Source organism: Gopherus evgoodei, chromosome 11 (genome assembly GCF_007399415.2).
Source record: "Gopherus evgoodei ecotype Sinaloan lineage chromosome 11, rGopEvg1_v1.p, whole genome shotgun sequence".
NCBI lineage: Eukaryota > Metazoa > Chordata > Testudines > Testudinidae > Gopherus > Gopherus evgoodei.
The window spans coordinates 13,292,780-13,316,340 of NC_044332.1; the positions used below are offsets into that span (position 1 = coordinate 13,292,780).

The window sequence follows — 23,561 nt, forward strand, 5'->3', positions numbered from 1 at the left end:
CTCTGCCAAGGTCAATTGCTTATCTGTGACTTCTGCATTACCTATGCTTCCTCATAGGAGTAGGCACTGCCATTCAGAGCCAGGAATGAGACTGTCACTCCTGCATCTTTTTACCATCTTTGAAAATATTCAATAGTATTTAACCAAAGCTAAATTAACACTAGCATCACTTTTAGTTTTCATATCGAAAATAAACTTTTGATATCAGGTAGACTAACTACACTACCCAAGTTATCCTACAAAGGAACTATGACCATATTATGTCATTGTTTTTTAAAGTAAAGCTCTCATAAAAATCAAAGGCTCTTTTTGCCAAAAGCAATCTCAGCCATGTATGGCTTTGTCACTTGATGCTAATAAAACATTGCATAATCTAGTTTGGTAATACTTGCATTTTATATTGTGAAAACTGTTTCAGGAAGAACTTTAAGATGGCACCAAACAGCTTATTTTAACACTAAAACCTCCATTTTGTCCTGGTCTTATACTTTTAAATTTGCTCTGCAACACAAGGCAATGCTTCCCCTTTTCGTCATTATTTTTTTCATTTAGCACTAGAAATCTTGGCAGTTACCACAGAGTAACTTTCTAATCCAGCAGGGGGGAGTCAGAGTACCAAAGGAAAGATAATGTTTAATATGAACCTCTTTCTCTTCCTTCAGTTAATAAGCAGTATAATATCAGATTACTGCATGAACTGGTCTTTTTCCTCTATGCGCTTTCTATCTAGTTGTATTAACTTTTCATTCTCATGGCCTGAGGAAGACTTGAAATATTTAGGAATCACTCTAAGAAATACAAATTAGTTAGAGTTAATATATTCCTGCTCTTTGGTAAGGTAAAAATGAATCTTAGAACTCCCTTTTTCAGTTTGGGGTAGAGGAAAAGAACAATTAAAATTGGTCTCATTATCTTGGTTGCATCTAAATTATGTAGGACATTATTATATATTCTCAACATTCTCTAACAAGAGTGATATTTTCCAACATATCTAAGTGATTTAATAGAATTTGGGTTCTTATGACATTTACATGCTATTGAAAATTCCCAGCCAAAAATCAATCAGGGCCATACTGTATTTTCCTTTTTAATCTGAACTCTTATTTGATTTCAATGGAACATTATGTCCATTTTACACAAGGGAAGAATGATGTATACAGAGATTATGATCTAATGAGCTCATTTTCAAGAGTTGCTGCTACTGGAGTCATGGCTGATCAGTGCAACTTAAAATTCAGGCCCTGAATGTCTCAGGATGGGCACCCAAAATTAATAGTAACTTTAAGTCACAAAGAAAGTGTCTGGCAAAACCAGGAATTAATACCAGATCTCCTGAGCCCCAGTCCACTACCTTAGACAGAAGTCATTATTTGTGTTTCATAACATCATGTTTCATAATCAAACTCAAAATCTCAAATGAAACTAAGCTGCACACCATGGAAGTATAGACCTCGTGTAATCTAATAGATGGGATAAGTTCATTAATACTTTACCAGCTAAGTTAAGTGTCTGAGTAGGGCACACTACGAACAGCCTTTATTAAATCTGGGCTCAGTGCAGCAAGCCCTTCACATGAGTTGCCCCCAAGCCAAAGTCAAGGTGCACCATGCTACCCTTTCCTGCCCAGTTAGATTTGCCAGCTGGTACATGGTGGGAGCATTACAGATATGGCCTCTCCCTTTTCTGCCCGCTTGATCCTGATAGGAAAGTATTAGGTACCCTTCCCTTTCTCCACCTAGAACTGCAATCTGTACAGCAACACCACCGCTGTACAGAGGAGGAGAATCTTTACTCTTCTGTACTGCTCTGCAAGGCTGCGTATTAGGGATAGAGTTGATATATAGGATTTCTTTATTTTTCTATCTCAGATAATTGCATATTGCTGGCTACACTAGCTAGAAACCTATGAATGTCATGGGGTAAAACCATCAATACCACCAGCTGAAGATTCAATTCTATATACTCCTTTTGTCAGACAAATTTCTCAACAGAATGCCCTAGCATGAAAGCCATCAACTTTCTATATGAAGATACATAGGACATGGATAATTGATGAAGTTAGCTTCTAGCAGAGCTAAGAACCCTGAAAGAGATTTTTCAGAATTAATTGTATTTCATTAAAATTAACATGCTCTTCTCCAAGACAACCATTAAAAACCATGTCTCATTACTTTTTCAGTGAAAAGGGGGAAAAGCATGCTGCTAGAGCAGAAAGTGTGGTTAGGTCTTACTATTTAAATTGGCTGGTGCAAATTCATAGAGTTTTTATAGCTAGATAGTTCTCGCTCTTTTCTTTTAAAATTTGAAAAGGAATTGTGAAACAAATTAAAGTGTGGTTAGAGCCAGACATATATAGTACAGGTGGGGCATTCTTCAAGCTCTTCACCATGGCTTAGCTCAAAATAACCCAAGTACCTATGACATGAGATTCTCAAGAAGACAGACCACCAACTGTGAGGGTATGATTTAAAGTCCAACGGTGTCTACCCTCAAATCATGAAATTCAATATGCTTGCAATACAAGCCATAAACAGATTTAGGTCTCCACAAATGTTTTGAAGGAATTGGGTGGTGTGACGATTCTGCAGTTGTTAGCTAATGGATGTGGGGATTGATTGATTAGCACGATAGTTCATCTTTGGACATCAGATAAAATGTTCAACACCTTTAATATTTAAGATGACATGCTGTCACACTACCATTCTTATTGGAAATCTCAGCAGCAAGGCCAAGAAAGAAGAGAGTATAGAAGTTTAATTACCTTTTTACCCTCAGAGTAGCCACTCCAACCTATCACTGAGGCAGATTAGTGGAGACTTGCAGTGCCATGCTGTGCCTGTCTCTTACATACACAGCTTCAGTACAGCTGGATAAGATTTATATATCCATTAATTGCAGTGCACCTTAGCAGCCTTACATGAAACACTCAGTAGCATGAATACAGTGAAAATGTAATATGTACTGACTAGTATATACTCACTACTAGGGAAAGATTTTGTTTCCTTCTGATTTAAATTATGTAAAGTGCACTCTGACATTAAAGTTACAGGTGCTCTATAATTGCATAGGGTTACAAACTCACAGATATTTAGATAAAATATATGGCCTTAAAGACCAGAATGGGTTGCTCTGAATTCCCTCCAATGAAGCAGGTAAATCTGTGTCCTTTGTTTTCCTTCAATAGGGCTAGATTTTTAGTGTATAATCTGACCAACATAGGCAACACATTGCTGCACTGCCCCTTGCATAGCTTGGGTGGGAGATTGTGACTCAATCATAATCGGTCTCCAGGTTTCTCTGCTGCGCCAGGAAGGAATGATGCTGCATTAGGTCTATACGCACTGTAGCAAACTTTCCCTCAGTGTGCTGGTGCAACTGCACAAGGGAGGACATTGCAACTCTGCAGAGTCGGCTTTTCCACTCACACTGCTACCCCATTATACATGTAGCATATACAAAAGAGAGGGCATGGTTTGCCCCCTCCCCTCCCACAGTCTGGCATGGCCATACAAGCCAGTCTATGATTTTGTCCATACTAAGTAAAGGTAGATTAGCAAATTATTTACCTGTCCCCCCAAAGTACTGGAGACACCCCATCTTTCACCCAAAGGCTGAAACACAACTGGTAAACTGAGGAATTCTTAAAAAAAAATCAGGTTTCAGAGTAGCAGCCAAGTTAGTCTGTATCCGCAAAAAGAACAAGAGTACTTGTGGCACCTTAGAGACTAACCAATTTATTTGAGCATAAGCTTTCGTGGGCTACAGCCACTTCATCGGATGCCTAGAATGGAACATATAGTAAGGAGATATTTATACACATACAGAGAACACGAAAAGGTGGGAGTTGCCCTACCAACTCTAAGAGGCTAATTAATTAAGATGAGCAATTATCAGCAGGAGAAAAAAAGACTTTTGAGTACAAAAGTTTTTGATAATTGCTCATCTTAATTAACTAGCCTCTTAGATTTGGTAGGCAACTCCCACCTTTTTGTGTTCTCTGTATGTGTATAAATATCTCCTTACTATATGTTCCATTCAAGGCATCTGATTGAGCTTATGCTCAAATAAATTTGTTAGTCTCTAAGTTGCCACATGTACTCCTGTTCTTTTGTTAAAAAAAAAAATCAGTGATTGCTAGTTATGAGTTTTCTGACCAAAGGTAGTCAAAGCTAGATGAGAACTGATTAGTAGCTGGCAATGAGCTCTTGGGACTGGGGAGCCCACATCATGGATGCAAAGATCTGCAGTTAATCTGCTGCTTCATTCTCCAGAACTGTCAATCCAATACCATCAGCAAGCAAAAAGACATTACAAAAAGTTTGGGGAGTCAGAAGAATACAGAACATACAAGAAGTTTATGATATTTTGCAATATTCCATAAGTATTTTCAAACATGGTTTTAAATTCCCAGGAGTATCGTTAGAATACACGTTATGGTGTATATGGAGATTTGCACAAATAAAGCATAATATGATACAGCACCATTCATTACAATGAAGAAAAATAGTATTATTTATCATTTAAAATAAGACATCAATATGAACATATATATATATATATATATATATCCAGACAGAAAGATATTTTAAAAACACTCTATTTTCTCAAGTTGCAAATAAACATTAAGAATTTTGTCTAATTTAATACAGTGTTAGATCTTAGGCAGACTATTACTTTTAAGTGGATCATTTGATAAATTAGTCAAGCTCTTTTGGTGTAAATGAAAGAAGTTCTCAACTAATTATTTTCTCATTTTAAATCCCATTAGAACTTGATCACAGCATGGATCAGCTGTACATTAGCAAGAGGAAGGAACCAGTTCAAAGAAGAACTTGATAACACTAATCTGCTCTCACCTCATTAACAGTGTAAATCAGCAATTTAAAACCAATTTAAAAACCACTTGCTAATATCATAAAAATGTTCTGCAAAGGAAGTGTCTTAATACCCAAGGACTCGATCCTGAAAATCCTTACTTATACAAATAGTATCATTGAAGTTAAAGGTATTGCCCATGTGAGGAAGAACTATTCATGTGGGCAAAGGTTTGAAAGATCAAACCCCTAAATTAGAGTCTGATTCTCTTTTGTTTAGAGTCAATGGGAGCTTTGCCACGGACTTGAATCTAAGCAGGATATGACCCTTGCAAAGTTTCCGTTCCATACAAAAGCTGTCATTTATATCGGTCTAGTATTAGCTGTCTTTTGCCATCAGAGTTACATATCTGATATTAATCATCAACTGCTTACCATCTAAGAGTTACAAAGGCTCCTGAATGGTGCTCTTTCTGCATGAACGTATATATACATTCTGATATAACATGACTTGATATAACACGAATTTGGATATAATGTGGCAAAGCAGCGCTCCGGGAGGGTGGGGCTGCGCACTCCAGCAGATCAAAGCAAATTCAATATAATGCAGTTTCACCTATAATGTGGTAAGATTTTTTTGGCTCCTGAGGACAGCATTATATCGGGGTAGAGGTGTATTAAAATAATGACGTATACAAAAATAAAATGCAGCATAAGCTCTATAAGCAATGCCTGCCTTTGGAAACTCTGCAGCAGTAACATCAGTGTCTTACAAGTGGCTGGGGCTTGGTCCAGGTCCAATGAACTAGACACAATGACTCAGTGCGTAATAAAACAAGCAAGAAGTTTCAAGCCTTAAATATATGTGTCTTAAAAGTTAGATTTTTCATTATGTGAAAAAGACAGCTTTTTTTTTCAAATTGCATTATTCCAAAATAGCTTGTCAAACAGCCTAAAAAAATCCAAACAAATAAAAAACCCCAAAGAATTCCCCCCAGCCTTAAAAGAAAGACTAAGACATTTCAGGTAAATAGGATCCGCCCCTCTCACTCAAATTACTTGGAGGGTTTGAAACAGGCTAACGCAGGGGTTCTCAAACTGGGGGTCAGGACCCTCAGGGGGTCACGAGGTTATTATATGGGGAGTCATGAGCTGTCAACCTCCACCCCAAACCCCGCTTTGCCTCCAGCATTTATAATGGCGTTAAATATATAAAAAAGTGTTTTTAATTTATAAGGTGGGTCGCACTCAGAGACTTGCTATGTGAAAAGGGTCACCAGTAAAAAAGTTTGAAAGCCACTGGGCTAACGGAAGCTGTATCATTAGAACCTTGCTATCAGAGTCACCCCTATAGATCCATAACATAGCTCTCTCTCTCCCATAGAAGCTTTGTCATTCTGACAGTTAACCAGTAAACAAAGTATACGACTTGGAATATATATTTTAAAAGCAATGCATGGAACTCCTATACAATTCCTCTGCTTGCAAATTGTGGGACAAAAAAATCTCTATGAGCCACTTAAAAATATAGAAAAGAGACCCGAAGTAACTAATCACAAGGTCACTCTTCCGAGCATTTTTTGACTTAAATTAAAAAGATAAAAAATACAAGGGTAGCCATCACAATTTTCTAACCAATGGAAATGACTAAAGTTGTGATCATTCTGCCTCGAGAAATGAAGTAACTATTCAATTAGAACATGCTCCAAACACTTGGACAAGGAAACTGCTATATGCAGGTTTTCAAAAGTGCCCAGCACTTAAATAAAAGTGCCCAGATTTTCAAAAGTGAGAACAGTGGAAGCTTGCGGGTTCTGAGAACTTCTGGTCACTTCATTTAAGTGTCTAAACGGGAGCTGCTGGGGTTCAGCAGTTTTGAAAAATCTGGCCCTAAAATGATTATTTCCATTCTCAACCTAAGCTTATTTTCTGAAGAGAAGATTTCTCAAAATAAAGTTGACTTTCTTTGAAGCACAAAGAGACTGGATTGTCTACATTTATTCCAGGTCATCACAGTAAGATGGACATTTAAAAAGTTTTACCATTCAGTTTGGAAGCAGTCAAGGGTTCTGACCATCCCCATTCTGACCAGAAAATTGCAAAGAAAGTCATCCACAACTTCAGGTATTTCAGACACTGAATGCTTAGAAGTCAGAACAGATCGCTGAGCCTGAAATTAAAAAATTTAGTATTTGTTATTTTAAATATATGCAATCCCTGAAAAAGATACAAGAACCCATTACTTCCTAGCCTATAATCCAATCCCAGTGCCACTCTCCATCCAATAGTCATTGGAATAAAACAATGCAAGACATCTAAACCATTTGTGTGAAAGTGTGATGCTGTGTATAAGAAAGGTGACCATTTATATCACTGTTACACTTTGTATAAGATTTATGGAAATTGTGTATCATGTAAGGCGTCAATGGAAAAAAGTTACAATCAAGTATAATTATCCTGATTAAATCCACATATCATGTTTGTGTTTGAAGTTATGAATATTGGCTGTGTTTTATTACTGATGATTGATATCGACCAGATGGATTTACATCAAGGCTAGGAAGCTATGTATTGATGGCCCATCAAAGACACTCAGCTCTCACAAGGGGCCATTCAAGAAAACTCATCCCATCTAGTAGGTCTTCCTGCAGATGCCTCAGACAGCGCGATGCCGATGACTCACCCCTGTGATTCAGCAAACCATGTAAGAACATGTGATATGCTCATGTGGCCCTGGACTCCATCCTGGGCCAGTAATTTTCCACATGCAGGGGCTATGAGCTTTGTTTGGGATAGTAACATAAGAACAACCATACTGGGACAGACCAAAGGTCCATCTAGCACCATATCCTGTCCTCCGACAGTGGCCAATGCCAGGTACTTCAGAGGGAATGAACAGACCAGGTAATCGACAAGTGATCCATCCCCTGTTGGCCATTCCCAGCTTCTGGCAAATAAGGCTAAGGACATCATCCCTGCCCATCCTGGCTAACAGCCATTAATGGACCTATCCTCCATGAATTTATCTAGTTCTTTTTTGACACCTTATAGTCTTGGCCTTCACAACATCCTCTCACACAGAGTTTCACAGGTTGACTGAGCATCATATGAAGAAAAAAAGTATTTTGTTTATTTTAAACCTGCTGCCTATTAATTTCATTTGGTGATCCCTAGTTCTTGTGTTATGAGAAAAAGTAAATACTTCCTTATTTACTTTCTCCACACCAGTCATGATTTTATAAACCTTTACCATATCCCCCCTTAGTCATCTCTTTTCCAAGCTGAATAATTCCCATCTTATTAATCGCTCCTCATATGGAAGCAGTTCTATACCCCTAATCATTTTTGTTGCCCTTTTCTGAACCTTTGTCCATTCCAATATATCTTTTTCGAGCTGGGGTGACCTCATCTGCACGCAGTATTCAAGATGTGGGCATACCATGGATTTATATAGAGACAATATGATATTTTCTGTCTTATTAGCTATCCCTTTCCTAATTATTCCCAACATTCTGTGCGCTTTTTTGACTGCTACTGCACATTGAGCAGATGGCTTCAGAGAACTATTCACAAGGACTCCAAGAACTCTGTCTTGAGTGGTAACAGCTAATTTAGACCCCATCTTTTTAATGTATAGTTGGAATTGTTTTCCAATGTGCATTACTTTGCATTTATCAGCACTGAATTTCATCTACCATTTTGTTGCCCAGTCACCCAGTAAGTTTCCAGGCACATAGCAGAGGATATAAAAGACTCCTGAAATATCTCTATTTTGCCTCTTTCCTGCTTAAAATCTCTAGTCTGGGGATTTACAACTAAAAGGGGCATTTTGAACTATGGACTGAGGACCTTCTAATCTTTTGGAAGTTACCAGAGACTTGACAAACCAGCAATCTATTCCATCACTGCTACAAACCTGATAAGGACTTTGCAATCATTTGTATGTATATGATCTATTAACCATTTATAACTCTCCTTTTATTAATAAATCTTTAGTGGTTTACTAAGGATTCGTTGACTGTGATACTTGGGTAAGATCTGAAATATATATGGACCTGAAGGCATGTGTTTGATCCTCTGGGATTACTAAAAATCTCATATATGGTGAATTAGGTTTTCATTAATCCCTCACCACATTAGCTTCCATCCAGATAAACAGGTCTAAGGGCTGGAATGCCTACATGGAACTGTTTGACTTCTAGTTAATTATTGTGGTACTCCAGAAGCTCTTTTGGTACCGGCTTGATGAACCTAGTTATAGATTAAACCACCAGTTTTTGGTGACTGCCTTCTCTGTTTCTTGCAGTCTGCCTACAGTGTGTCATTCTCAGTGTGGCTTATTCCAGGAACCCAGTCACAGAAGGATATTACTAAAAAGCAATTTCATTATTGTTCGGGGCGGAGTTTATTCATATAGATATGAAGTAGAATGTCAGAATGACCTCTTTTCTGGATACAAACAAATACATGTACATGGCAAGTAACTAGAGATGTAGCTTCAATATTTGCACTTCGGAGTGAAAATTTCGAAGGCCTCTGAAGTTTTAGCCTTAGAAGGTGTAGATGGTCTTTTTTTAAATTAAAGTAACCACACAAGACTATAAGTGTGATGCAAAGGATTCCATATAATATTCTACAAGTTTTACAACAAAATTGCAATAAGCTGCCCTTTAGGCTATTTTCAGAGATTGAGAGAGACGTTTGACACAGACAGGATTTTAGACTGAGATTGCTCTATTCCACAGGTACTGTAAAGTAATGCTCCCACCTGTACCTGTCCCTCCCAATCTTTAAACATCAGAGGGGTAGCCGTGTTAGTCTGGATCTGTAAAGCAGCAAAGAATCATTGGCACCTTATAGACTAACAGACGTTTTGGAGCATGAGCTTTCGTGGGTGAATACCCACTTCCTCAGATGCATCTGAGGAAGTGGGTATTCACCACGAAAGCTCATGCTCCAAAACGTCTGTTAGTCTATAAGGTGCCACAGGATTCTTTGCTGCTTCCTCAATCTTTAAACAGTTAGTACTGCAGTTAATAGTCTATAGTAGTGGTGGGCAACCTGCAGCCTGTCAGGGTAAATCACTGGTGGGCCGCGAGACCGTTTGTTTACATTGACCATCCGCAGGCATGGCTGCCTGCAGCTCCTAGTGGCTGTGGTTCAGCATTCCCAGCCAATCAGAGCTGCGGGAAGTGGCAGCCAGAGCATGCCGCTTCCTGCAGCTCCCATTTGCCAGGAACAGCCAACGGCAGCCAGTAGGAGCTACAGGTGGCTGTGCCCCTGGATGGTCAATGTAAACACACTGTCTCGCAGCCCACCAGCAGATTACCCTGACAGGCTGCAAGTTGCCCACCACCGGTCTAGAGCCTGGACAGAATAGGAGAAATCCCCAATACAACCTACCCTAAATCTCACATGATACAAACTGCATCTTTAATTGAAATGGGTAGTATTAATTGAATATAAAGGTCAAAGATCCTCAGTTATGTGCAACAGGCTATAATAAATAGTATATTCTTAGCGCCAAAGCACACTCCAGAGTGGTAGTGTTTTGACTTACTAGAGCTATACCACAGACAGATATACTCTAGTTGTGAGAATGCCGTGGCTGTATAGAATGTCTGCTGTCATAGAACGGTCTCCTTTCTATGCTCCTGCTGTTCTTTTGGCCCAATTCAAGTAAATGCCCAACTGTGACACATCAAAAGACTACCTAGGAGAGTAAGGCACCTCACCATCACCTGTTCTTAGCGTGCAGAAATCTTGTTTGTGCCTGCTGTGCATGCTGAAGAATCAGAGAAGGCAGTGCAGAAGTGGGAAGAAAATTGGCAGCATATGACCTCCAGAGAAGAAAGAGGAGAACCTATATAATATCAGTGCAGATAGAGATAAGCAACCATTTTCAGGCTCCCTGCCCAGGTATTACAGCAGTGAATGGTTTGGAAGTGTTATCGGAGGGAAGGGAACAGGAGACCTCATCGATAGGAAGGCATAACTGGCTGGATAACCGTACTCAGAGTAGTTGTTAATGGCTCCCAATCCTGCTGGAAAGGTATAACAAGTGGGGTTCCGCAGGGGTCTGTTTTGGGACCGGTTCTGTTCAATATCTTCATCAACGATTTAGATGTTGGCATAGAAAGTCCGCTTATTAAGTTTGCGGACGATACAAAACTGGGAGGGATTGCAACTGCTTTGGAGGACAGGGTCAAAATTCAAAATGATTTGGACAAATTGGAGAAATGGTCTGAGGTAAACAGGATGAAGTTCAGTAAAGATAAATGCAAAGTGCTCCACCTAGGAAGGAACAATCAGTTTCACACATACAGAATGGGAAGAGACTGTCTAGGAAGGAGTATGGCAGAAAGAGATCTAGGGGTCATAGTGGACCACAAGCTTAATATGAGTCAAGAGTGTGATACTGTTGCAAAAAAAGCAAACGTGATTCTGGGATGCATTAACAGGTGTGTTGTAAACAAGACACGAGAAGTCATTCTTCCGCTTTACTATGCGCTGGTTAGGCCTCAACTGGAGTATTGTGTCCAGTTCTGGGCACCGCATTTCAAGAAAGATGTGGAGAAATTGGAGAGGGTCAGGGAAGAGCAACAAGAATGATTAAAGGTCTTGAGAACATGACCTATGAAGGAAGGCTGAAGGAATTGGGTTGTTTAGTTTGGAAAAGAGAAGACTGAGAGGGGACATGATAGCAGTTTTCAGGTATCTAAAAGGGTGTCATCAGGAGGAGGGAGAAAACTTGTTCACCTTAGCCTCCAATGGTAGAACAAGAAGCAATGGACTTAAACTACAGCAAGGAAGATTTAGGTTGGACATTAGGAAAAAGTTCCTAACTGTCAGGCTGGTTAAACACTGGAATAGATTGCCTAGGGAAGTTGTGAAATCTCCATCTCTGGAGATATTTAAGAGTAGGTTAGATAAATGTCTATTAGGGATGGTCTAGACAGTATTTGTCCTGCCATGAGGCAGGGGACTGGACTCGATGACCTCTCGAGGTCCCTTCCAGTCCTAGAGTCTATGAGTCTATGGGATGCATTGTCCTAGGTATTGGGGTTCCACGACCACCACTCCCAAGAGGAGGAAATGGGTGGTGGTGGTGGGGGACTCCCTCCTAAGGGAGATGGAGTCATCCATCTGCCGTCCAGACCGGGAAGCACGAGAAAGCGTGCTGCTTGCCTGGAGCTAGAATTCATGATGTGACAGAGTGTCTGCCAAGACTGATCAAGCCCTCGGACCGATACCCCTTCCTACTTCTCCATATGGGCACCAATGATACTGCCGAGAATGACCTTCAGTGGGTCACTGCAGGTGGCTCTGGGAAGAAGGTTAAAGGAGTTTAAGGTGCATGTCATGTTCTGTTCCATCCTCCCTGTTGAAGGAAAAGGCCCAAGTAGGCACCATCAAATTGTGGAAGTAAATGCATGGTTGCATAGATGGTGTCGGAGGGTGGGTTTTGGATTCTTTGACCATGGAATGTTGTTCCAGGAAGGAGAATTGCTAGGAAGTGATGGGATCCACCTAATGAAGAGAGGGAAGAGCATCTTCACAGGCAGGCTGGCTAACCTAGTGAGGAGGGCTTCAAACTAGGTTCACCGGAGGCTGGTGACCTAAGCCCTGAGGTAAGTGGGGAAATGGGATACCAGGAGGAAACACAAGGAGGAGGGTGCAACGGAGGAGGCCTCCTTCTTCATATTGAGAAAGTACGGCAATCGACTGCATCTCTACCCCGATATAACACTGTCCTTGGGAGCCAAAAAAATCTTACTGTGTTATAGGTGAAACCGTGTTATATCAAACTTGCTTTGATCTGCCAGAGTGCACAGCCCTGCCTCTCCGGAGAACTGCTTTACTGCATTATATCCAAATTCGTGATATATTGGGTCACGTTATATCGGGGTAGAGGTGAGTTATCTTAGGTGCCTGTACACGAATGCAAGAAGCCTGGGAAACAAACAGGAGGAACTGGAAGTCCTGGCACAGCCAAGGATTGGAATAACAGGGGTAACTCACATGACTGGAGCACTGTCACTGATGAGTATAAGCTGTTCAGGAAGGATAAGCGGGGGAGAAAAGGTGGAGGAATTGCATTGTATGTAAGAGAGCAGTATGATGGCTCAGAGCTTCAGTATGAAGCTGGAGAAAAGTCTATTGAGAGTCTTTGGATTAAGTTTAGAGGCAAGAGCAACAAGGGTGATATCACGGTGGACGTCTGCTATAGACCACCAGACAAGGAAGGTGAAGCAGATGAGGCTTTCTTTGGAAAACTAACAGAAGTTTCCGGATCACAGGCCCTGGTTCTCATGGGAGACTTCAATCTCCCGGACATCCGCTGAGAAAGCAATACAGCAGTGCACACACATACTAGGAAGTTTTTGGAGAGTGTTGGGGAAAACTTCCTGGTGCAAGTGCTGGAGGAATCAACTAGGGGCTGTCCTCCTCTTGACCTGCTGCTCACAAACAGGGAAGAAATATTAGGGGAAGTAGAAATGGGTGGCAACCTCAGCAGCAGTGACCATGAGACGATAGAGTTCTGGATCCTGACAAAAGGAAGAAAGGGGAGCAGCAGAATATGGACCCTGGACTACAGAAAATCAGACTTTGACTCCCTCAGAGGGTTGATGGGCAGGATCCCCTGGGAGGCTAGTATGAGAGTGAAAGGAGCCCAGCAGAGCTGGCTGTATTTTAAAGAAGCCTTATTAAGGGCACAGGAACAAACCATCCCAATGTGCAGAAAGAATAGCAAATATGGCAAATGACCAGCTTGGTTTAACAAAGAAATCTTCAGTGAGCTTAAACACAAAAAGAAAGCTTACAAGAAGTAGAAAGGTGCTCAGATGACTAGGAAGGAGTATACAAATATTGCTTGAGCATGCAGGGGTGTAATCAGGAAGGGGAAAATGCAATTAGGGTTGCAGCTAGCAAGGGATGTGAAAGATAACAAGATTTCTATGGGCATGTTAGTAACAAGAAGATGATCAGGGAATGTGTGGGACCCTTACTGAATGGGGGAGGCAACCTAGTGACAGATGATGTGGAAGAAGCTCAAGTACTCTGTCATAAACAGATAGTTAAGGATTAATGTCTCTTTTACCTGTAAAGGGTTAAGAAGCTCAGTAAACCTGGCTGACACCTGACCAGAGGACCAATAAGGGGACAAGATACTTTCAAATCTTGGTGGAGGGAAGTCTTCTGTTTGTGCTCTTTGTTTTGGGGGTTGTTCGCTCTTGGGACTAAGAGGGACCAGATGTCAATCCAGGCTCTCCAAATCTTTCTGAATCAGTTTCTCATGTTTCAAACTTGTAAGTAACAGCCAGGCAAGGCGTGTTAGTCTTATTTTTGTTTTCTCAACATGTAAATGTTCCTTTTTTGCTGAGAGGATTTTACCTCCGTTTGCTGTAACTTTGAACCTAAGGCTAGAGGGGGTTCCTCTGGGCTATATGAATCTGATTACCCTGTAAAGTAGTTTCCATCCTGATTTTACGGAGATGATTTTTACTTTTCTTTCTTTAATTAAAAGCTTTCTTGGATTGGATCTGGACTCACCAGGGATTGGTGGGGGGAATGGAGGAGGGACGGTTAATTTCTCCTTGTTTTAAGGTCCAAGGGATTTGGATCTGTGTTCACCAGGGAATTGGTGAAGTCCCTCAAGGCAACCCAGGGAGGGGAAAGTTTTAGGGGGACAGAGAGTGCTCCAGACACTGGAATTCTGGATGGTGGCAGTGTACCAGATCTAAGCTAGTAATTAAGCTTAGACGTGTCCAAGCAGGTCCCCACATCTGTACCCTAAAGTTCAGAGTGGGAAAGGAACCTTGACATACTCAATGCTTTTTTTTGCCTCGGTCTTCACAGACAAGGTCAGCTCCCAGACTGCTGCACTGTGCAGCACAGCATAGGGTGGAGGAGAGCAGCCCCCAGTGGTGAAGGAACAGGTTAAGGACCATTTAGAAAAGCTAGACAGGCACAAATCCAGGGGACCAGATCTAATGCATCCAAGAGTGCTAAAGGAGTTGGCTGATGTGATTGCAGAGCCATTGGCCATTATCTTTGAAAACTCGTGGCGAGCGGGGGAGGTCCTGGGCAATTGGAAAAAGTCAAAGATAGTGTCCATCTTTAAAAAATGGAAGAAGGCAAATCCGACGAACTACAAAGGGGTCAGCCTCACCGCAGTCCCCGGAAAAATCATGGAGCTGGTCTTCCAGAAATCCATTTTGAAGCACTTGGAGGAGAGGAAGATGATCAGGAACAGTCAACATGGATTCATCAAGTGTAAGTCATGCCTGCTCAACCTGATTGCCTTCTATGATGAGATAAATGACTCTGTAGATAAGGAGAAAGCAGTGGATGTAATATACCTTCACTTTAGCAAAGCTTTTGATACAGTCTCCCACAGTATTCTTGCCAGCAAGTTAAAGTAGTATGGGTTGGATGAATGGACTACAAGATGGATAGAAAGCTGGTTAGATCATCAGACTCAATGGTAGTGATCAATGACTCGATGTCTAGTTGGCAGAGTGCCCCAGGTGTTGTTCCTGGGGCCAGTTTTGTTCAACATCTTCATTAATGATCTGGATGATAGGATGGATTGCACTCTCAGCAAGTTCACGGATGGCACTAAACTCGGGGGGGGAAGAGGTAGATAAGCTGGAGGGTAGGGATAGGGTCGAGTGACCTAGACATATTGGAGGATTGGGCCAAAAGAAATCTGATGAGGTTTAACAAGGACAAGTGCACAGTTCTGCACTTAGGATGGAAGAATCCTATGCACTATTACAGGCTGGGGACAGATTGGCTAAGCAGCAGTTCTGCAGAAAAGGATCTGGAGATTACAGTGGATGAGAAGCTGGATATGAGTCAACAGTGTGCCCTCGTTGCCAAGAAGGCTAACAGCATTTTGGACTGCATTAGTAGGAGCATTACCAGCAGATCAAGGGAAGGAATTATTGTCCTCTATTCGGCACTAGTGAGACCACATCTGTAGTACTGGATCCGTTTTGGGGCCTCATTACAGAAAAGATGTAGACAAATTAGAGAAAATGCAGTGGAGGGCAACAAAAATTATTAGGGGGCTGGGGCACATGACTTATGAAGAGAGGCTGAGGGAATTAGACTTATTTAGTCTGCAGAAGAGAAGGATGAGGGGGGATTTGATAGCAACCTTCAACTACCTGAAGGGGGGGTTCCAAAGAGGACGGATCTAGACTGTTCTCAGTAGTGGCAGATGATAGAACAAGGAGCAATGGTCTCAAGGTGCAGTGAGGGAAGGTCTAGGTTGGATATTAGGAAAAACTATTTCACTAGGATAGTGGTGAAGCACTGGAATGGGTTACCTAGGAAAGTGGTGGAATCTTCGTCCTTAGAGGTTTTTTAAGGCCCGGCTTGACAAAGCCCTGGCTGGGATGATTTAGTTAGGTTTGATCCTGCCTTGTGCAGGGGGTTGGACACCTGAGGTTTCTTCCAACCCTAATCTTCTATGATTCTACATTGTAGATCACCCTTGAAAACACTAGCCTCCAGCAACACAAGCTTCCAGTCCTTACTCTCAGTATAGATTAGCAACAAGCACAAACCAATCCCCAAGTCTTGCACACATTCCCTGCTGTGTCCAATCCCTGATCTGCTAAACACTCACGAGAGTTTCTCGGGGCCCCTGGAGCGAGGTCCTTCACTAGCTCCGGGGGCCCTGGAAAACTCTCGCAGGGCCCGGGCCCCCGGAGCTTCTTCTGCTCTGGGTCTTCAGCGGCAATTCGGTGAGGGGGGATCCTTCCGCTCAAGGACCCGCAGCCAAAGTGCCCCGAAGTGCCCCGAAGACCCATGGCACGGGGTCCTTGCACTCCAAGACCCACTGCTGAAGTTCCAGGTCTTCAGTGGCAATTCGGCGGTGGGGGGTCCTTCTGTTCAGGGACCCGCTGCCAAAGTGCCAGGTCTTCTGCAGCAATTCGGCCCCTTAATCCTCTGGGCAGCCCTGCAAATTCCTTGATCAGTACCCCCAGTACACGGACAAAAGAGGGCTCCGCTAAGCCTGCCTCTCCAGTCCAGAAGCGTGGCGGCTGTGGGTGGGGGGAAGAGACGGTGAATGCTGGTGGGACATTCCTCTCGATGAGGAATGGTACCGCTGAGGCAGGGACACATGCATAGGTCCCAATGCGGGTTTCCCCTGAGATCGGGGTACTGCGGGAGTCAGTGAGAGGGCAGCATCAGAAGTGTCAGGATCTCCTGAGCTGCTTGAAGGGCTTCAGGTATCAACAGCATCTGAAGCTGGCTGGGGCCTGCACCACTATCTGGAGTTCCAGACAAAGCATGGGATGGGCTTCACAGCTCGACTTGAGCTGGGGCCCAATTTCTGGCACTTGGTGCACGTAGCGAGTATACACACATAATATGGAATAGACATGAGCAAGCACTCAAAGAATCACCACACTATACTTAATTAATATGTGAATAGAGAAACGTTTGTATGAAAAAAAGCCTGCTTTTCACTTTTGCTGGCTGAACAGTCCCTAGATACAGACCATAAAAACATAATTCAGTTTAAATACTTAATTCCTTACACATGTAATGAGCAGCAGTTTTAAAACAAATAAAAGAAAGTTCTTCACACAGCGCAGTCAACCTGTGGAACACCTTGCCTGAGGAGGTTGTGAAGGCTAGGACTATAACAGGGTTTTAAAGAGAACTAGATAAATTAATATAGGTTAAGTCCATTAATGGCTATTAGCCAAGATAGGTAAGGAATGGTGTCCCTAGCCTCAGAGTGTGGAGATAGATGGCAGGAGAGAGATCCCTTGATCATTACTTTTTAGGTTCACTCCCTCTGGGGCACCTGGAATTGGCTACTGTCGGTAGACAGGATACTGGGCTAGATGGACCTTTGGTCTGACCCAGTATGGCCATTCTTATGTTCTTAACATCAGTGTATGCTTTCCACAATGATATCGATGACCTGTGTGAAACAGGCTTTCGTTAGAGACCTCACAAGAGACTTTTTGGTGGACCACAATGTGAATTCTATGCCCAGAGGATTCCTGTAATGCTTATGCTCCCCTTATGCTCTCCACCAATGAAGATCAGGAGATCTCTTGGTCACACAACCATAGGCTGCTTGCAGGTGCTTAAGACAGTTTTTAAACACTGGGCCAAATTCATCCCTAGCAAAACCCACTATAGTCAATGGGACTCTGCTATATTAATTTGATTCACATAGTACGGTGGCATCTAGCTAATACCTTAGGAGTTATTTCAGGGGCTAGGCCTGGGCAAGGAACTGTTCAGAAGCACTGTATGGGTAGAAATGATCATCTACTAGACTGGACTTTAAGAGACCTGAGTTCAGTTCCTGGGCCTACCACAGTCTTCTTGTATGATGCCAGGCTAGTCACTTAATCTATCCTGAACCTCAGTTTCCCCACCCAAAAAATGGGGATAGCAAGCCTGCCCAATAAAAACTTTGGGACTGCTTCACTGTCACAGTACCATCTGCTGGTTATCAGAATTTTCTGTCCAAGGCATGCTAAAAGAAACTCCAGACAAGACTGGAGGTAATAAAACAGAGACTGTCAAGAAAATGCATTAGAAGAGATTCCTTCAAAACTTATTCAGCTGGAAGCAAGGAAGGAAGAAAGAAACAAGAAAGTGCAGAATTTTGGACAGTAGGCTCAAATTTAATGAAATCTATGAAGGTGGAATACAAATTAATTTTAAGGGAATTTGACTGTTCACATAGGACACAAAAGAAGAATCCAGAAATAAAGAGTTCCTGCAGCCTCAGGTAATCCAAAGCTATTTTCTTTTATGAAAAAAAAAATCTAGATTCTTAGACTCTAGGACTTGTCCAATCATAAGTTCTTGGACAAGACATAGAAGAAGTGATTATCCATTTAAAAGGCTCTACATCATTTTTATATAGAAAGAAGATTAAAATACATCCAGAGGAAACACCTCCATCATAATCCTGCTTGCTTTGCGTAAATTAGGATTCTAGCTCTAGCTCTAGCTCGCACTGGGACTGTGCTGGTTAGATTCATAGATTCTAGGACTGGAAGGGACCTCGAGAGGTCATCAAGTCCAGTCCCCTACCCTCATGGCAGGACCAAATGCTGTCTAGACCATCCCTGATAGACACTTATCTAACCTACTCTTAAATATCTCCAGATATTCCACAGCCTCCCTAGGCAATTATTCCAGTGTTTAACCAACCTGACAGTTAGGAACTTTTTCCTAATGTCCAATCTAAATCTCCTTGCTGCAGTTTAAGCCCATTGCTTCTTGTTCTATCATTGGAGGCTAGGTGAACAAGTTTCCTCCCTCCTCCTGATGGACACCCTCTTAGATACCTGAAAACTGCTATCATGTCCCCTCTCAGTCTTCTTTTTTCCAAACTAAACAAACCCAATTCTTTCAGCCTTCCTTCGTAGGTTCGCAAGACCTTTAATCATTCTTGTTGCTCTTCTCTGGACCCTCTCCAATTTCTCCACATCTTTCTTGAAATGCGGTGCCCAGAACTGAACACAATATTCCAGTTGAGGCCTAACCAGTGCAGAGTAGAGCGGAAGAATGACTTCTCGTGTCTTGCTTACACACACCTGTTAATGCATCCCAGACTCACGTTTGCTTTTTTTGCAACAGCATCACACTGTTGACTCATTTTTAGCTTGTGGTCCACTATAACCCAGAGATCCCTTTCTGCTGTACTCCTTCCTAGACAGTCTCTTCCCATTCTGTATGCGTGAAACTGATTGTTCCTTTCTAAGTGGAGCACTTTGCATTTGTCTTTATTAAACTTCATCCGGTTTACCTCAGACCATTTCTCCAATTTGTCCAAATCATTTTGAATTATGACCCGTCCTCCAAAGCAGTTGCAATCCCTCCCAGTTTGGTATCATCTGCAAACTTAATAAGCATACTTTCTATGCCAACATCTAAGTCGTTGATGAAGATATTGAACAGAGCCGGTCCCAAAACAGACCCCTGCAGAAACCCACTTGTTATATCTTTCCAGCAGGATTGGGAACCATTAATAACTACTCTCCGAGTACGGTTATCCAGCCAGTTATGCACCCACCTTATAGTAGCCCCATCTAAATTGTATTTGCCTAGTTTATCGATAAGAATATCATGCAAGACCGTATCAAATGCCTTACTAAAGTCTAGGTATACCACATCCACCACTTCTCCCTTATCCACAAGACTCGTTATCCTATCAAAGAAAGCTATCAGATTGATTTAACACGATTTGTTCTCTACAAATCCATGCTGGCTATTCCCTATCACCTTACCACCTTCTAAGTGTTTGCAGATGATTTCCTTAATTACTTGCTCCATTATCTTCCCTGGTACAGAAGTTAAACTAACTAGTCGGCAGTTTCCTGGGGCAAACTACAGCCCGTAGGACCCTCCTGCCCAGCCCTGAGCTCCTGCCCCAGGGAGGCTAGCCCCTTCCCCACAGCCTCAGCTCACCCCAGCACCAGTGTAATGCTCTGGGCGGCGGCGGCACTGTGAGTTCTTGCCAGGCAGGGCAACTGCAGAGCCATGGCCTGACCTGGTGCTCTGTGCTGCACAGCAGCATGACTCCCTGCCCTAGTGCTCTGGGCAGAGCAGCTGTAGCACCACCAGCCACTTGTGCTCTAGGCAACACGGTAAGGGGGCAGGAAGAGTTGGATAGAGGGCAAGGGAATTCGGGGTGGTGGTGTGGATAGGGTCAGAGTAGTCAGAGGGCAGGGAACAGGGGGGTTGAATGGGGGTAGGGGGTCCTGGGGGCAGTCAAGAATGAGAGGAGGGGGTTGGATTGGGCAGCTGGGGACAGGGGTTCCAGGGGCAATCAGAGAACAGGGAGAAGGGATGCTTGGATGGGGCAGGGGTCCTGGGGGGGGGAGCAGTCAGGAATGAGAGGGGAGTGGTCAGTTGGAGCAGTAGGAGGCAGTCAGGGTGGGGGGGGTTTGGAGAGGGCAGAAGTCCCAGAGGGCAAGAGGCAACAGGGGTTGGATAGGGGGAAGGGGCCAGGCCATGCCTGGCTGTTTGAGGAGGCACATGCCCCAGACTTTGGAAATGCAATGCAGCCCTCAGGCCACAAAGTTTGCCCACCCCTGCCCAAGATTATGGCTATTAACACATCCTAGCTGTTTGGCACACAGAAGCCTTGGTTTACTAAAAGTGCCAGTTATTAAAATTAAGACAATTGCTTCTCTGCTTAATGCCTATGTTTGATCTTCTTAGAAGAAAATGAAAGCCATGGACACAAACTATAAATAACCACGATTTCTACGTTGAGGGTGTAGGCAGTATAATGCTTTACTATACTTTGGATACCTAATTGATCTATGCACCACAATTGCATAAATACTGCATTTCCTTAAAGCCTTCATTTAAATAGTGGATGAAATTCTTTTATTATATTGGATTTAAAATATACAGCAATTGAACTGAAGCTACAGGGGAAGCATAGGTGTGCCAGGACATTAGTTTATGGTGGAATTCAACCAAGATAGAGGGATTACCACTTGCGAAACATGCCAGGAAATCTCAAGGCTACAGATATTCATTGCCTCAGTTTTGCTTCATATAAAGATGAGAGTTTCTTAGCACAGTGTGAGGATATTGATTCAGCAGGCAATCAGAGAGAAAACTAGTACTTGCTGAGTCATCAAAACCATTTGCTTCAACACCTGGGTTATTTAGTAAATGAGCACTGAACAACCTAGCAGATATACATAAAATATGCAGTAAACATTTAATTATGAAAGCATTAAGGCCAACAAGTGTGATTAAAAATACCTTTGTTTTGCACTACAGATCCTACCATCTAATGAAAATCGACATAAGCTGTTGGCAAAAATTATGATTTACAGTGAAAATTGTATTAAATATCTCAATATCAAGTCCAGAAGCAAAGAGAAACCTTTTAGCTAGAACACAAAATCATATTGAACTTGAGCTAACTATGGGCATGGTGCTTTTTGCTGTCGAAACTGAAGGAAGTTTTAGGTGTTCATATAGGGCATATATACACACCCCAAGTATATCATATCAAGAGTTCCTGTGTAGCAGTCTTACAATTCAAGAGAAAAACACTTATGAAACATCTGAAAGATTAGGCAGTTGTACACTGTCAAAAGATTAGATTAGCAACAGTCTCCATTTTTTTTTAAGTGTCACGGTGCACAGTCAGACGTAACTACAGCTGATGTGCGAAGAATTTCAAATATTTCCTATGCTTCAAAAACCACACATTTTAAAAACTGAATCTACTTTCAGATGTACCTCTTATTTTCAGATTTTTTCATCCAAGGTTTAATACTGACCACAGAACTGATGAGTTTTTTTACACACACAAGCACACAATAAATAACTCTTCCCTCAGTTGTCACTGAGAACTAGTCACTTTCATTTAAAAAAAAAGTTACATTCATTTGCCTTTGCAGAACAAAGATTATGACAATCACTCACTGCATAAATGATGAAAATATAAAAAAAATTATAAAAAGGAAAGGTACCTACACTATGTGACCACAGTAAGCCAAACCAAGTAATGTTTCTGCAACTGGAAATAGCATCTGAAGTCCCTATGGTATACTGAAAAAAAACTGTTCAAGTTGTGATCAATTCATATTCTCAAGGATTTTCCTAGTCCCACTTAAAGGTGGGTAGCTGGCTGACTCTGTAGGGAAGCATATGATCTGGTCCTAGCAGCAGTAGAAGTTTTGCTAAGATCCAGCCTAGAGTAGGGAGGGCTGAGTTCAGCCTCTCTGTTTTAGCGAGCACCCTGCTTTGTCCAACCATTTTGGGGTTCTTGGTGTTATTTTGAATTCTTAAAAAAAAAAAAGTAGTGTCATGTTACAGCCTTCCAACAAGAGTATTTATGTTTTTAAAATTAACACATGGGTGTGTGCTATGAATATAAAACTTATAATCCCACCACACCACTACACTGTATTCTATGGCTGTTTCAAAAATCAAACTGTAAAAGGTAAAAGTATCTAAAGTTAATACTAGTTGTTAAATGGGTGATAATTTGATCACAGCTCTCATTCAGCCAAGCAGCTGGTATATACTTTTTGGTTTTTTATAAAAGCATGTGAGTAATTCTACTCCTGTTCAGCAAAGCATTTAAGCCCATGTTAAACGGTGATTAAAGGACATGCTTCAATGAAACATGGCTGAATCAGGGCCTAAATATTTTATCTAATTCATTCCATTTAGAGAAAAGTATCCTAACACATTTTAGTGAATTAAGTCTACTTTTTTCCTTGAAATATTGAGCAATGCATGAAATATATAACAAGACAGGCAAACAGTGAATAGAGGAATATCAGGGTGGATGGAAATGAATTTATTTAAGCTTTGTTCTCATAATTACATCATATCTAAATGTTTCTAGATATTTATGCCATAAGAAGTGTAAAAGGCTCTAGCCATACTTATATTCAATAATTAAGAGTGTTCAATGTCTAAACTTTAAGCCAATAGAAATCAGTTTGATTACTGATGGATTCTTAACAGTATTTTGAAAACTCTTACTATAATTTGTGCATCCTCAGCCTGTTCCTGTATTATCTGCAAAGCCTTTACCAGATCTTCATCTCCTTCTACGAGACTAAAATCATCATCTGCTGGAACCTAAACACAAATATAAATAAAGTCACATCAATGCATATTTTAATGTATTACATTTCCTTCCAGAATATAATTAAGTCCAAAAAGCACACAGTTAAAAAAAATATCTTATGCTAGTAGCCATATTAG

The 23,561-nt window shown here is 41.7% G+C and overlaps 1 protein-coding gene across 1 annotated transcript in view; it reads right to left on the minus strand.

Annotated features, from left to right (window-relative positions):
• Nucleotides 1-23,561, minus strand: part of SPAG16 (sperm associated antigen 16) — an 844,823-nt gene that overhangs the window by 814,105 nt on the left and 7,157 nt on the right. The window contains 2 exon segments of the mRNA XM_030579560.1: nucleotides 6,857-6,984; nucleotides 23,337-23,435. Coding sequence (XP_030435420.1) covers nucleotides 6,857-6,984; nucleotides 23,337-23,435 — 227 coding nt within the window.